Source organism: Manacus vitellinus, unplaced genomic scaffold, assembly GCF_001715985.3.
Source record: "Manacus vitellinus isolate BGI_N305 unplaced genomic scaffold, ASM171598v3 scaffold_5_pilon, whole genome shotgun sequence".
NCBI classification, from domain to species: Eukaryota; Metazoa; Chordata; class Aves; order Passeriformes; family Pipridae; genus Manacus; species Manacus vitellinus.
The window spans coordinates 7406991-7421245 of record NW_021940682.1 but is presented as its reverse complement, the minus strand read 5'-3'; the positions used below and the strand labels follow the sequence as shown (position 1 = coordinate 7421245).

Genomic DNA, 14255 nt, shown 5'->3' with positions numbered 1-14255 from the left:
TTCTCTAAGGAGAATTAGAAGGATAAGCAATGAGAAACAGACTATATACTGATCTGAGTCAGTTTTTGATAAAAAAAACCTGCTGCCCTGCCTTTTACTGGTTTGTTTGTATTCAGGCATTGAACAGTGCAGCATCCAAAAGAAGGAGGTAATTTAGGCAATCTCTGCTAGTGCTTCTACAATAAAATGGGCTGTTAATTTTAGGGTTTTCAAAGCTCAGTTAGAGATTTAGGCCCACAGTCAGTTCTAATTGGAAATTTGTGATTAATTGCCCTGTGTAACATCACAAAAGAGCATTAGCTGAAAGGCACTCGTGCATCCCTTGATACGTATGACACCTTGATATGGGATATGATCCCAAGCTGGAATGCCCAGACCAGAGGTCCCAAGTGGGCACACGTGGTGGTGGTGGTCTGGCATGTGTTGCACAGGGCTTGTTCCTGTGAGTGATAGCTGCTAGGTTGCCTTGCAAAAGCTGGCAGCGTGAGCCCTTCTTCAGTAACTCCATTTCCCCTTTGCTCCAGCTGTTAGGAAGCCTCCCTGACTGCTTATTTCTCACTGTTGTGACCAAATCCCTTTAGTAGATGGAGTCAGAACCTATCTGAGAGGTGTTTAATGGTGGGGAAGCCTTGCCCAAGGCTTCCTGGGCTGCTGGATCGATTTGCTACTGCAGGATGACTCGTCAAGTCAGCGCTGGGTGGGAACGTGGCACTAACAAGCTCTTCTGTATTTCAGGCTTCCTTCCTTTCGGACCAACCTGAGCCTTACCTCCCATTCCTTTCACACTTCATCGAAACACAGATGTTTGCAACCTTCATAGATAATAAGATAATCTCCCAGTGGGAAGAGAAGGACCCTTTCCTACGAGTTTTTGACTCCCGAATTGAGAAAATAAAGCTGTATAATGTGAGGGCCCCTGCACTGAGGACGTCCAACTATCAGAAATGCAGCACTTTGAAGGAAGCAGGTACGTCCAGACGGGATAGTAAAATATTCAAAAGTACAGCATCAGCCACAAAGAAATACAGATCCTCAGTCATTTGAGCATTGCAGTCAATGAGGAAGCTCTAGAGCTACCTGAGGAGGGCTCAGCAGTGCCCTTATCTCCCCTAAGCAAAAACTTCAGCATGCTTTTGAACACCAGAAACAGCGTGAGCCTTTACCTTCCTTTTGAGCTCTCCTGGGCTGGTGCCATTAATAAACACAACCCAAACCATGGCACTGGGCTCGGGGTTTCTCATTTCAGGCAGCTCCTGTTCTGTTGCCAGGAGAGCTTTCCTTCGCCGTGGTGGTGGGACCAGTGCCAGCCACGCCAAGGAGTCGAGCCCCAGTGTCTGCTCCACTGGCCTTGTCTGCCCCTTCCCATAAAAAGACCTTGTTTTGCCTTATACCATTTGGTTAGAGCAGCGGGGGATGCTGGGGATGTAATCCTGTGTGGCATATTTAGTACCTCCAGCAGCAGAGTTCACTGTTAATGAACAATAACACTGTGTACTGAAGGCTAGGATTATTTTCCATTACAGTCACAGGATGCATTTTCAAATTATACTGGAGTTACTCACTCAGTACATGTACAAGTATTTATTTCATTTCCAAGTAATACAGGGAAATTATATTCTTAAATTTGTTGGGATATATATTAATAAACTGAGGCAAACACATTTCTCATGGGGTTCTTTTGTTTAACTCCTTCAGAATGTTTTACATGTTACAAACATGGCAGAAATAGAAACCTCTGTGTGCTTAACTTTTTCTGTCTAAACCCAATTCTAATTTGCAGGTCAACTGTCTATTCAGCGTCTAGTTTTGGCAGATATTGTGGCACCAGAACCTCATTTTCTGTCTTATGAAAAGCAGCAAAACGATAGTAATACCAACTTTCCTTCATATTTACCATTCACAATATATGTCACCCCAGCACTGATCCAGCACCTGTTTGTTTAACCTGCTGTTTTCAGAACCCTTCAAACCCTCTGACCCCACACTACCCACTCCTTTTCTCCAAAATGGAACCATACAAAGTGATTTTTATTTTTATTTTTTTTAAAGGGGAAAAAAGCCCTGCCAAGTTTCTAATAATAATGTATGTAAATCTTATGACAGTTTCTTTCCCATCACAGTTTGGTAAACTAGGAAATGAGTTCTGTGTTGTTCTTGAAAAATGGAAAAGGGGTTTAGCTTCCACATTTTACATATTTATTTGCTAGTTGTGATAAGCTGAAAAAACAGGCCTGCCCATTAATGGGTGGGCTATAAAGAGCTGAATATTAAAGTTGCTAATTAAATGTTTAATTCCCTCAAACACCCCAATCCTTCACAAGTTCATCTGACTCAGTGTTGAGAGGGTGACAGGTTTTATTTTCATCCTGCTCAAGATTTGAGATTGAAACCCTCATTTCCTTGAAGCAAACAACTGAGCATTAGTCTCAGCAGAGCCAGGATTCCCAGGGAGTCCTCCTTCCGTAGCCTCCTCTGTTTCCAAGCATCTGTTCATCTTGTTGATGCTGCTCAGGCACTGCTACAGTTGGCTATGCTTTTTTGATGGCCTGTCACCCAGTAATGGCATATCTGATTTCAGGAGGAGGATCATTGTAGGTGCCAGATGTTTGCAAAACTCAAGTTTCCCCCCGCCATGCATCTGCTCAGGGAGATGTGTCTGGGCAAAGCGGGATGCCTGGTCCCACAGAGAGTTGCAGCTGGCCTCAGAGGTCTCCATTCTGCTGAAGGAGCCTTGAAACCAAGCAGGGAATTGCAGGGAAAGATTGCACTGTGCTTGCCAATTCATAATGCATCCCAGAGGCTCCTGTAAATACCTGCTCACTTAACAGCTAACTTGCTTGTGCCAGCGCTAGTTGTGTTGGGTAAAGAAACTAAAAGCAAAATTAAGCCAAGTGTCTCCTCACTTCCATAAGCGACAGATTTCCGTGTCTGAAGTCACTATTTAACTGTTTCAGCGGGTTTTCAGGGATGTGAGCATGGCCCCTCCTGATGTGGCAGCGCATGCCCTCAGGTGGTTCTCTAGCGTGGTGGTTCACCTGTGACTGTAACTTGCAGCCCAGTCCATCGAGCAGAGGCTGATGAAGATCGACCACACAGCAATCCACCCGCACTTACTCGACATGAAGATCGGCCAAGGGAAGTACGAGCAAGGATTTTTCCCGAAGTTGCAGTCGGATGTCTTGGCAACGGGACCCACCAATAACAAGTAAGCACGGGTTTTGTTTTCTGTGTTTGAAAGCGCATTTCTTGTACAGAAGATTCACATTTGAACAGAAGTCCTAATTTTGGATGGCATATTTTCAGTTTATCGAACCCAGCAGCTCTTTCCATTTCTGGTTTGTGTGGGCTATGATTTTTGAAGTTATAGCCATAGTTTGGGTTATGTTAGGAAGTGTCAGCTCTGGTTTGGGGAAGATTCCTCAGAACTGTGTTCTGTTAAGTACTCTGTTTTCTCATATATGTTTTTAGCTTTACCGTTGCTCTTATGAATTTAGAAGTAATTTCTTTGCTGGTTTGCACTGAATAGGATAATTTTGAAACCCAAGCCAAAATTCAGATTCTGAAAGAAATTTTGGCATTGAAACCTCCACACCATCATGCAGAATGAAATTAATGTCCTCTCTGTTCCTTTCTTTTCTTTAACTGTTATGACATGACCCAGAGATTTTTGTAGCTCTCTTTTAGTTTCCTCATTGGAATACCCTGGAAGAATAACTTGGTGAAGGTAGAAAGGATGTGGTTCTGTACCTGGGTTTCTCTTTTGAGTCTGATAAGGTTCTGTGGTGCCCTTTGATATGAAGGTAGGGGTACCTATAGCTGTGTAATTGAACATGCCAGTACATAGTTAATGTACCTAATGTAAAATGACAACCTGGAATACTGTTACACTTTACATTTGTACAGTTATAATACAAAGTAAGTGCTGTGAGTTTTTTTTAATCTTTCTTTCTTCAGACACCCCCCCAAGGGGGTTTCTCCCTCTTCAAAAATGAAATATTTGTGTACCAGTCATCACAAATTCATTAAATTATTCACTCAAGCTCTCACTTCCAGTTTCTGTGGTAAGTCAAAGTGTGAGAGCACAGATAAATCCAAGAGCTTCAAAAGCTACAATTGTCCAAATGTTAAAGCAAGTTCTTGTTTGAGATATGTGCATGCACACAAGCTACTCTGAGCTGCTGTATGAGGTTCCCACTCATTTCTATTTATACAACTTTTGTGCACCCCAGTGCTATCTAATCCCTTTTTAATAACCTGCTAGGAATAAGATTTGCAAATGATACCCTTAAGGATTTGATGTCTAAAGAATTGCAATTCTTTAACAGAAATTTAAAAAAAAAAAAAAGGAGAGAAGGAGTTACACGTATTTCAAAGTTCCTTTGTTTGCAGTCATCCTGCAAATGGAGACAAAAGTTTATGGGTAAAGGTCCCTTGAGGAATGGAGGATTTCTTCATCTTGTGGGATGCTGTATTTAGCAGTCTGCCTCTTAGCCTTTTACAGTGTCAGCAACAGTGTGAGTGTGCCCAGCCTGCTGGAAGTTGTTATATCTTCTGGCTCTATTGCAGCATCTTATCTATGAATAAGCATCAAATTAAAAATAATTTTCCTTATGTCTTTTGAGATGCTTCTGTTAGATTGGTACCTACTCTAAAATGTGGCTCTAACTCCTCAAGTGATAATTTTGATTTAGACTGCAGCATGTTTCAGAATTTGTAAGTACAAAAATCCCATTACTTATCGCAAAGCGATGTCAAAGTGACAAATGTTTGGAAGTCCTCCAGTTGTATATTGCCAAAAAGGTTTGTAATTGGAAAATCTCAAGACCATCTGTTTATATCTTTCTGCTTCCTGGTTTTCATGTGAGCAGCTGAGAGGATGCTCTCTCCCTTTTCAGATGTGTAATTCTGCTGAATTTACATCCATGCATAAAACAGATAGCTTTTTCATGCTCCCTGCAAATACAGCATGAGTCTTTTGACCACAAAATCAATTGAAGTGTAGTCTTCCATTAATTTGAATTTCCCAGTGTATAATTCTCGGAGATACGTTTTATTTGCTTGTAGGACTGGACCTTTGCACGTGGGTGTGGGGTAAGAGAACATTTCAGCTACATTCCCAGACACTTCAGATGTAGCTATTGTGTGTTTATATTATAAAGTTAGTGCAAAGGATATTGCTATGTAGATGAGAATTATTTTTGCAGGCAGCTTCAGTTTACTATAGCAAATTTTGTCCTGAGTATTGTAAGGAAGTGTATTTGGAGGGGGAAAAAAAAAATCCATTCCCGTGTTTCAGTCAGTTGTTGCCGAACAGTAGCAAATAAACCAATTCAAAGCTGTTTTGCTGAAAAGCTCACCTCAGTGGCCAGCAATCAGGTATTTATTGCTTCCCTGTCTGGGCTGATAAACTGACTAGAGCTCATAATGTTCCTGTAACCAGGCAGAGCACTAAAGATACCTCTGTGAGTCGCTGGGCTGTTATATGTGTAATATGTTACTTCAAAATCACAGGTAAAATGCAAACAGCAAACACTTTAAGTTCTAGATCCTGTATTTGATCCCAGAAAACCACGTTGCCTAGGCGGGCAGAAATTGTGTTTGAGAGAAGAGGTGTCTGGCACTTGCTTGCTGGGGGCTTAGAGGGCAGGGCTTGGGCACAGAGGTGGGGTTGACAGGCACATAGGAGGATTTAGGAGGATTACCTAGGATTATAGAATCATTTAGGTTGGAAAAGGCCCTGAAGATCATTGAGTCCAACGGTAAACCTGCTACTGCTAAGATCACAATTTGAACCTGGTACATTTGAACCTGAGCCCTGGCCAGACTGGGATTAAGGTTTGTTTCATTACAAACCTGACAGGGATGGTGGAACTGAGAGTAAGAACTCCATGAGAGCAGAAGGCAGACCTTTAAAGGTTCCTTAGGGATAACATTAGGCATGGGGATCCTGAACCTATCTAAACAATGAGGGCTTAAAAAAGGAAGCTTCCTGCATGGATAAATGATGAAAAAGAGAGAATCAGAGTAAATGGTCAGTTTTCATACTGGAGGGTTGATCACATTAGGATGTGTAAGTGTTAAAACACTGAAGTCTGTCAATCAGAGGAAGTCCACTGATGTTTCATCTGTCAGCCCACGGCTGTGCTTGGCAGCATGCTTTGCCCCACTTCTGTCACTCAGCTGCCTCCTCCTGCTTCCCCTTTACAGGTGTCCTTTAAAGGACTGGACAAGGGGATGAACCTGTGCTCTCTGGGCCCAGCCAGCATCAAGCTCTTGCTGCTTTCTCTCACCTGCTTGGTCATTTCTGGATCAGGAGAGCATCTCTTCTTACACTTGCTCCTGTTCTTACCAGCTGTTAGGGTGCAGGTACCTGCTCAGTGTCATTTAGGGATGGTATTCACCTCTTCCCCTGTGGTGTTGTGTGGAAATGTTGGCTTGCTCAGCTAAACAAGAACTTCAGTGAAAAAAACCTCTAAACTTCAGTTTGCTGAAAAGAAACAAAAAGTTTAAAAGTAAGCAAATAATTAAAAAAACCCACCCAAAACAACAAACCAATAATCAAAACCACTAAAAACCCCAAACAAACAGAACACTCCACCCCAGCCTCCTACCTCCATAAAACTGGAGAACGGGGTCCCAGGTATATGATTAGTTTCCCTAATCATCTTTTTGATCAAGACCACAGAAGATGGATAGCTGAAGAATATGCTGATCTAAACTTAAATGAAAGATAATAACTGTTGTATCCAAATTTTTTCTATAAATTAAAGGAATATTACTTTTCTGTAAAGAAAACAGCAATTCATCCCACCTAGCAGCAACTGAACAAAAATCACCTCACCCCGTGCTGTTCTCTTTCCCATCAGGCGGTGTCCCACTTGAGGGACTCCCTCTGCTCTCATTGCCTTTGATACATCCCCCACATCATGGGAAAACCTTCTGAATCTGCAGAGCAGCTGCAGCTTCCTCTGGGTACAAAAGCATCCCCCATCATGCTGCACTAACCTTGTAAAGCAGTGGCTTCTGCAGAAGTCCTCCTAGAAAGCGTCCCAGGAGAAAACAGGCTGCAGTCCCTTAGGCAATTTGTCTGTTATTCTGGAAAAGAGCCGTGGTTTCTGGAGTCCTCATTTCCTTTCTCAAACCTCAGCACCACACTGTGGTTTCTACATGTTCCCTTCTTCCTCTTCTGCATGTGTTTTCTGCCAGGCTTTTAAAATTGTAGCTGGGGCTCTACTGACTGATGCATTTGCAATGATCCAGGAGTGGAATTTGAATGACAAAAAGCCAAGCTACATAAACACTTCATGGTTTCTGATTAGCTAATTGTTAAATTAGGGGGAATATGCTTACAGTGCAAAATTAAAACAATGAAACAAGCTGTGTTTTCAATCTAATTGATTACCTTGTAACTTAATTTGTACTAAGAAGCTTGATAAATGAGATTAAATATTGCAGAGGAAAACACTGATTGTGCACAAAGCATGGGAATATATTTGCATTCTGGTGATTTGAAGTGAATGCCTGCAAAGAACAACTGAGCTGATTTTTTTCTTATAGCTTTTGGTTTTCAAATGAAGGTTTTGCTTTGTTACACATTTACAAAATGGCTTAAACTACCCTCTTTTGCTTTCCTTTCTCTTTAGCCCTTTTTTCTCCCATCTTCATTATCTAAGCCCTGCTTTCCTCCTTGCCTACTTCCCTGACCAGCCTGTTTCCTCTTCCTGCCCTGGCCATTTCTCTCTCCTGAGTCCTCTCCCTTATATCCCAGCTTTGTCTGTCCTCTGTCCTGCCTGACTTGCAGCAATCCCTAAAGGAGGGCACGGTCTGAGTCTTCAAGCACAAATCCAGCTATAATTGGCCCCCTAACCTCAGGCTTTAGCTGAGTGATGAGTTGCTCTTAGCCCATGAAGCAGATTTCAAAATTCTTTGCTTTCTCCAGGCATTTGTTCCTGATCTGTATTTTGCTGATCTCACCACTGTGTGTGTCAGTATTTATTTGTAAAAATCATGCACTAGGAGTGTATGAAGTCATTTCATTTTTGTGCTCCAGTTTATGGCACAGCTTGTGTGGACACTGTCCTGTGGCCTCCACCATCAGCCCCCTCCTCCAGCTGGGAACTGTCCAGGGCTGCCTGGTGCTCTGGTTCTCCTCATTTTTATATAGGAGTGCTGTTTGCTTGTTACTAACATTTAACATCAGTTAAAATTTTTTAAGAAAATATTATATATGTGTGTATATATATATATAATGCAAAGGAGTCGATGAATCTCTGTATGATGACAGAATTTGTTCTGGTTTTAACTGAACTAGTTTTTGTATGAGAGATTGTCTTTTTTTTTTTTTACTAAGTGGTTCATATTATGTGGTCTTTTATTACCTCCCTATCTGCTGGGTACCATTTCAAGGCTGTCTATTTTCAATTAAGCTTTTTTTTTTTAATCAAGCCAGACAATTGCATTTTCAAGTAATATAGCATAGCATCTCTGCAGTGCATCTAAATGAGCATGAAATGAGTCAGCAACGAGCCATCCCCACACAGCTCTGATGTTATTTAAACTTTGTGAGTAGTAAAAGCTCACCTTTTACATATGAAAATCTGAAAGATGCAGTTACTACACAGAAGGTAACCTAATACAGCAAACCACAGATAGGTGCAATGAAAACACGAACCACTTGTATTTAAATACCTGCATTTTCGAGAATAAGGTGTGACTGACAATCTGTGCTTAAAAATGGTTTCTGAGATAGGAGATACGTGCTGTGGTGACTTGGAACCTGATGGGCAAGTCTCCCTAACTGCTGATCCTCTGCTCAACTTGTGCAAGGTGGGGAAAGTACAATAACTTCTCTGAGTTAATATATCATTTTAACACAGCTCTGCAGAATTAAAGTTCTCAGGGAGAACTGCATCGAATCCTTGCATCCTCTGTTCCATTTGCTCTCCCCTGAACAGTGCTACTGTCTCGAGGGACTTTGCAAATTAAATACCACTTAGGACAGTGGTTCCTCAGGGCTCCAGAGGTGATGCTGCCGGTTTGCTACTGCTGTTCCTTGCAGAGGATGGCAATTGTGGGTGCCACCCTTTTAAATCACTTCTTTTCATGTAAACTGATGAGACAGCCTGTCAGTGCAAGACCACTCTCTTTAAGGCATTTTGCTCATCTTTGTCCACCCGATGAGCAGTTTCAAAGCTTTCCTATTCCACCCTACATCAGAGCTGGAAAAGATGCATAAGTCTCTCTCTGAGCCTGCATTCTCCTTACCACGGACCAGCGTTTGTGAAGCAGATTCATAGTGTGGATCCCCTCCCCTGTCAGCCCCATGAGCTCCTTGGGTGGAGCTCAGTTTTGACATTTCTTTTAATTTGTTTGGTCTGACATGTATTTGACTTGGAATCTCTGTGCAGTCCCACACAAACTGCATCTGAACCCAAGCAGTTTGCATGTGCAGCCTGTGTGTGTTTAATGTGTGGAGGCTGCATGCATGCTTTAGGGGGATTTGGTGGAGGGTGTAGTACAGGTATGTGCTAATTTGTGGGTACAGAAACACAGATAACTCTTTGATGGGCATATATAGGTAGAAAAGGTATTGTCATGATTTGCAGACCTAAGTAGCAGTCTGCCTCATGAGATGGTTTATATGAGGAGATTTAGATTCCATCCTATAGACAAGTGCATTTGTGTACTTCCTTCCCTTTTAACACTGTAAATAGATTGTAAATTACGATAGTGACTTTCATGGTGATGGCAATATTGGTTAAATCCATCTGTGAATGATGTTCTCTAGCAGCATGTTCATGTGTTGCAGTATATATCCTGCCTATTAAACTCATGTCTGGTTTGGATAGACATCATTTCTTCGTTTCTTCATAGAGCTTTAAAAAGCAGGGTGGGGAAAAGGGGAAGAGAGAGAGAGATGTACACATGGTTGCAATACAACACAGCCAGTCCCTGGTGTGAGGCTGCTGCTTTGCTAGATTGTTTCTGACAGCTTTGATGCTGACTACCTTACCACTTTTGTTATAGAAATCAAGCATCACAGGTTAAGTATCTTCTTTTGCAAGTATCACTATTGCATTTCCTCCAACTTCTGCAAACCTATTCCTATGCTTGTTGTGTCTCATTTGATATTAAACAACGCTGACTGAAATTCACTGTTTTCGTGCTACAAGGATCTTATTATGAGATGCCTTCATTTCATTTCTCTATATTGAACAGAGCACAGTCTTCCCTGATCCCTCCTCTGAAATATCCCTGCTTTCTCGCAGTCCCTGAAGGTGAGGACCATTCATCTGTGAACATGGGAGTTAGAACAGGCAGACATACTGAAACAAGCCTTTTCTCACTTCTCCATGTAGGCAGTTTGTCCCTGGGCTCCCCACAACACTGTGCCTGAGCTGCGTCTGCTTAATCCCCAGAGACTTGGTGCTTGTAGCAATGCCTCCGCTGTGAGGAATAAATGAAACATGCCTGTAGTCCATGCTCATGGCTCTACCAGCAAAAAATAAAGGGGAGAGGGCATTTTGTGGGTCAGGAAATACTTGGGCAGCATCCAGGCTGAGCAGCAGCACTGCAGTGCTGTGCACTCCCAGGTGCCAGGCTCATCCCTCCAAGGTAGGCACCAGCCAGGAGGGCTTGGTCTTCTCAAGTATGTGCTCCATAAGGACATGGGTAGTAGTGGTTCAACTGAAAAGCCCAAGACTAAGGGCTGACAAGCAAGTGTTTGCTGGTGGGATTACAGCTTTGCTCACTGCTTTGGCTGAGGTGTGAATACAGCAGTAGCTGACGGCAGTGCCAGGAGGAGCACCCGGATGGGATTTTGACAGCCTGGGAAAGGTGGTGTGGCTGCTGGGATGGGGTTTTATCCCCCTTAAAATCACTCTGAGTGATCAAAAGGAGAGGAAGAGTAATTTAAAATGCAGTTGCTGCTTGTAAGAGGAGCAGTTATTATAATATTGAAGCATTGTTTTGGGAAAATTCTATTTGGCCCAGTAAAGAAAAGGCTTTAAAAGATTTAGCTGCTTAATCCTGCTTATCTGCTGTTAGATCTTCATGAAATCTCCTGGAGAGATTCAGAGCAGCATCTCAATACACAGACCTCACTCAGTGTCTCAACAGCTCCTCTCCCTCAGCTTAGAGGTTGGGGAAGAGGAACATGCAGCTCACTGCGTGTGTAATTGCTCCAGCTAATGAGCAGCAGTCATTTTTTTCATTAACACCCAATGATCTTTACATTTGTATCCTTAAAATGTTCAAATGGTTCTGATTAATAATCTGGAGAATAGTCTGTGCCTTCTCCCAGATGTACGGCACTGGAATGAACTGAAGATGCTTTGATGATGGTGTAGTAGCTGTAATTATTCTGTAGTTTTCATTCTGCTTTCACCTTTGGTGAGATGTGTTCCCTCAAAGGACAGTTCTAGCAATTCTTTTGTCTTCCAGTAACTGCAGAAATGCGGATGGAGAGGGATCCAAGCTCTGTCTACAGTTCAGAAACTACCATATAAATTGGAGCATAAAAATATTATATGGGTAATGTTTGATCTATAGCTTAACTTTCCAATGTGTTATTGGCATTCCATCATGTGAAACATAAACGTGGTACTGGCTTGCAATAAATGGAAGGTCTCCAGAGCCGGGTAGCTAAAGTCACTTTTATGTCTGCTATCTTCTGTTCAAGGGTGTGGGGTTTTGAGCTACATTTCTACTTGTTGAGATTATTAAAATGTAGGATTTTATTTCTCCCTTTTCAGTCATCTAATAAGGTTTTGGCTATTGCTTCTGAAAAAAAAATTAAGATTGTGACTTAATAAACTCAGGGGCTGCTTATTTTTAAGACTTCTGCAGAGGTGCAGAGACACTTATGTCAGTAGTGTATTCCTCTGAGAAGGTATTGGCATTTACTGTGCAGACACCTATTGGGCTGTTTCATTTAGTTACCAGAGACTTGAGGCTACATTGCTTTAAAAATAAATTCCTTGTTGTATGGGATGCTGAGGTGAAGAACTGTAATTGCATGCAGACCCAGATTTCTTCCTTTGTACTTGTTTTCTTGATGTTATTTGGGAGGTAGGACGGGACTTCAGTTTGACTATAAAAACTATAGTTCCTATGACTTTTTTTCTCCCCTTTTTATTGGTGCAGTTAGCCAAAATTCAGTCTTCAGTCGACCCACCAGAGGAATTGGTGGAGATAGTTTGTTAGGTACATGTATGCAAAGTCCTTCCCTCTGGAAACAGGAGGGTTTGTTTATCAGGGGTCATATCTCTGTACTTCTCTTGGGTCAGGCTCCTCTCCCTACACATCCCAAATGGTCTGCCAGACATGTCAGACCAAGTCCAGCTCAGTGCAAGAGTTTTCTCCCCCTGGTATGTATCTGCCTATGTCACCAGCTGAAATTCCTTGCCCAAACAGTTCAGACCCCAGATCTTATTTGTGTATGCTCTTGTTTGGGGTGCATACAGAGAAATTGATGGATTTGGGATCTGGAGACTGCTGTTCTCAACAATACCACCAGTGTAGAGAGTCTCACCAAGCACACACTTCTGTCTTTGATGTGGACATCTGCAGGTGCCCTCTGTATAGATCTATCAAAGCAGAGAACCCAAATCCTGAGGGGTTCTGCCTGTTGATCACAGTTCCTATAGAAAAAGCCATCTCAGAGCAGTTGTTCTGGCATGGTGCCCAGCATGGACACATCAGTCTGGAGTAGAGGGGCCAGGATGGAGATGGATTTTGAAGGGTCCCTTTGGTCCCTTTGACTCAAGTGCTGAGGTTGGCAAGTGTGGGTTTTGTTTTCTTTTTATTGCCTTTTTTTTATTATTATTTATTATTTTTTATTTTTTTCTTCCAGATTAAGGTTATCCCCTCAAATTCTTCCAGGCAGTTTCCTCCTGTAGGTAGAGCCTTTTTCATACATCCTGCCAGGCACCAGAGCTGGAGCACTGCTCTGAACAGGATTTGTGTTCTCTTTCACCTTGGTTTCACTCTTTATCTTCTGAGTGCAGGAGAGAGGCAGGTGACTTCATGAATTGACTGAAAGGCTATACACTTAAAGGCTTTTTTTAAACTGTATTTGAAAGATAATTTTAAGTTTAATAAACACAACTACAGTAATCAAGTGATATTCTGAAGATATAGCCTTTATGTGCATTAAGCTGCTTATTTTTAATACTTGGTAGTTTGCTTTATACAGTGTTATTTCAGCTTTCTTTTATAAATATTGCATTAACTTCATTTTCTCTGCACCAGTTGAGCATTTTTGTTGTCAAGGATTTGGCATAAAGGAGTTTGGACACTTAAGAGCTTCAACGTTGCCCAGTTTCAAACCTGGTTACCAGGTGGCTGCTTTCAGGCAACAGCTTCAGATGAGGAAAAATTCAACTGGACATATATGAACATGTGGAAAATAACGAGGGTTTTTTTTGGTATTTAGAAACCTGATGCAAAAAAACAGAAGGTGAAGATAGCAACATGATTAATCTCAGGAACATCAATATCACAGTAGTGAGAAATTTCTCTCAAATAGTTCCTAGAAGTGCAGAAAGGACAAGTAGCACTTCTCACAAAAGAGGGAAATCATAGAAGTTGCTGCTCAAAATACATCATTGTAATTTTGTTTGTTTCTACAGACACTGTTTTTATCAAACTTCATCAAACGCAGCAGTGGTGTTGGGTAATTAAGTACAACAGTTTACCTGGTGGTGGCATCAGTGGTGCTGCATGACCTGTGTTTTGGATGCCAGGAGCTCTCACTGCAGACCATGGCAGGCAGTGGGCACGTTTCCATGAGGATTTTTGTCCCTTGGGTGCACAGTGGCCTGTTGCCTGCCAGATGGCTTCCCATGGGGAGATCAGGCACCACTTTGCACTCGTGCTTACTGCACGGTCCAAGTTTGGGCTTCTCCTTCTCTTGCTGCAGCCCCATCGGATGTCTGTGGCTCCTGACCCAGGCTTTCCCTCCTGATTTTTTTTGGTTTTTTGCTGCTCATGTGTGTCTTCTCTCTCTCTCTGACTTCCCAGCCGCTGGGCCAGCCGCAGCACCACCACACAGCGCAGGAAGGACCGCCTGCGGCAGCACTCGGAGCACATCGGCTTGGACAACGATCTGAGGGAGGTAGGTGGCATCATCTGTGGGCAGCACAAGCTGTGATCCAGGAGGTGGAGGTTTGGACAATGTGCTTGTTGCTTAGGGCAGTTTTGTGGCTACTGTGATATTTGTTTGGGTCTCTGTAGCCATTTAGATGCCGCTTCGC

At 42.4% G+C, this 14255-nt stretch overlaps 1 protein-coding gene across 2 annotated transcripts in view; it reads left to right on the top strand.

Annotated features, from left to right (window-relative positions):
* The window catches only part of DENND5B (DENN domain containing 5B), a 68186-nt gene that overhangs the window by 29196 nt on the left and 24735 nt on the right, over window positions 1-14255 (top strand). For both annotated transcript variants that reach the window (XM_029963538.1, XM_029963539.1), the window contains exons 7-9: window positions 736-967; window positions 3055-3205; window positions 14023-14116. In XM_029963538.1, coding sequence (XP_029819398.1) covers window positions 736-967; window positions 3055-3205; window positions 14023-14116 — 477 coding nt within the window. The remainder of the gene's footprint in view (window positions 1-735; window positions 968-3054; window positions 3206-14022; window positions 14117-14255) is intronic.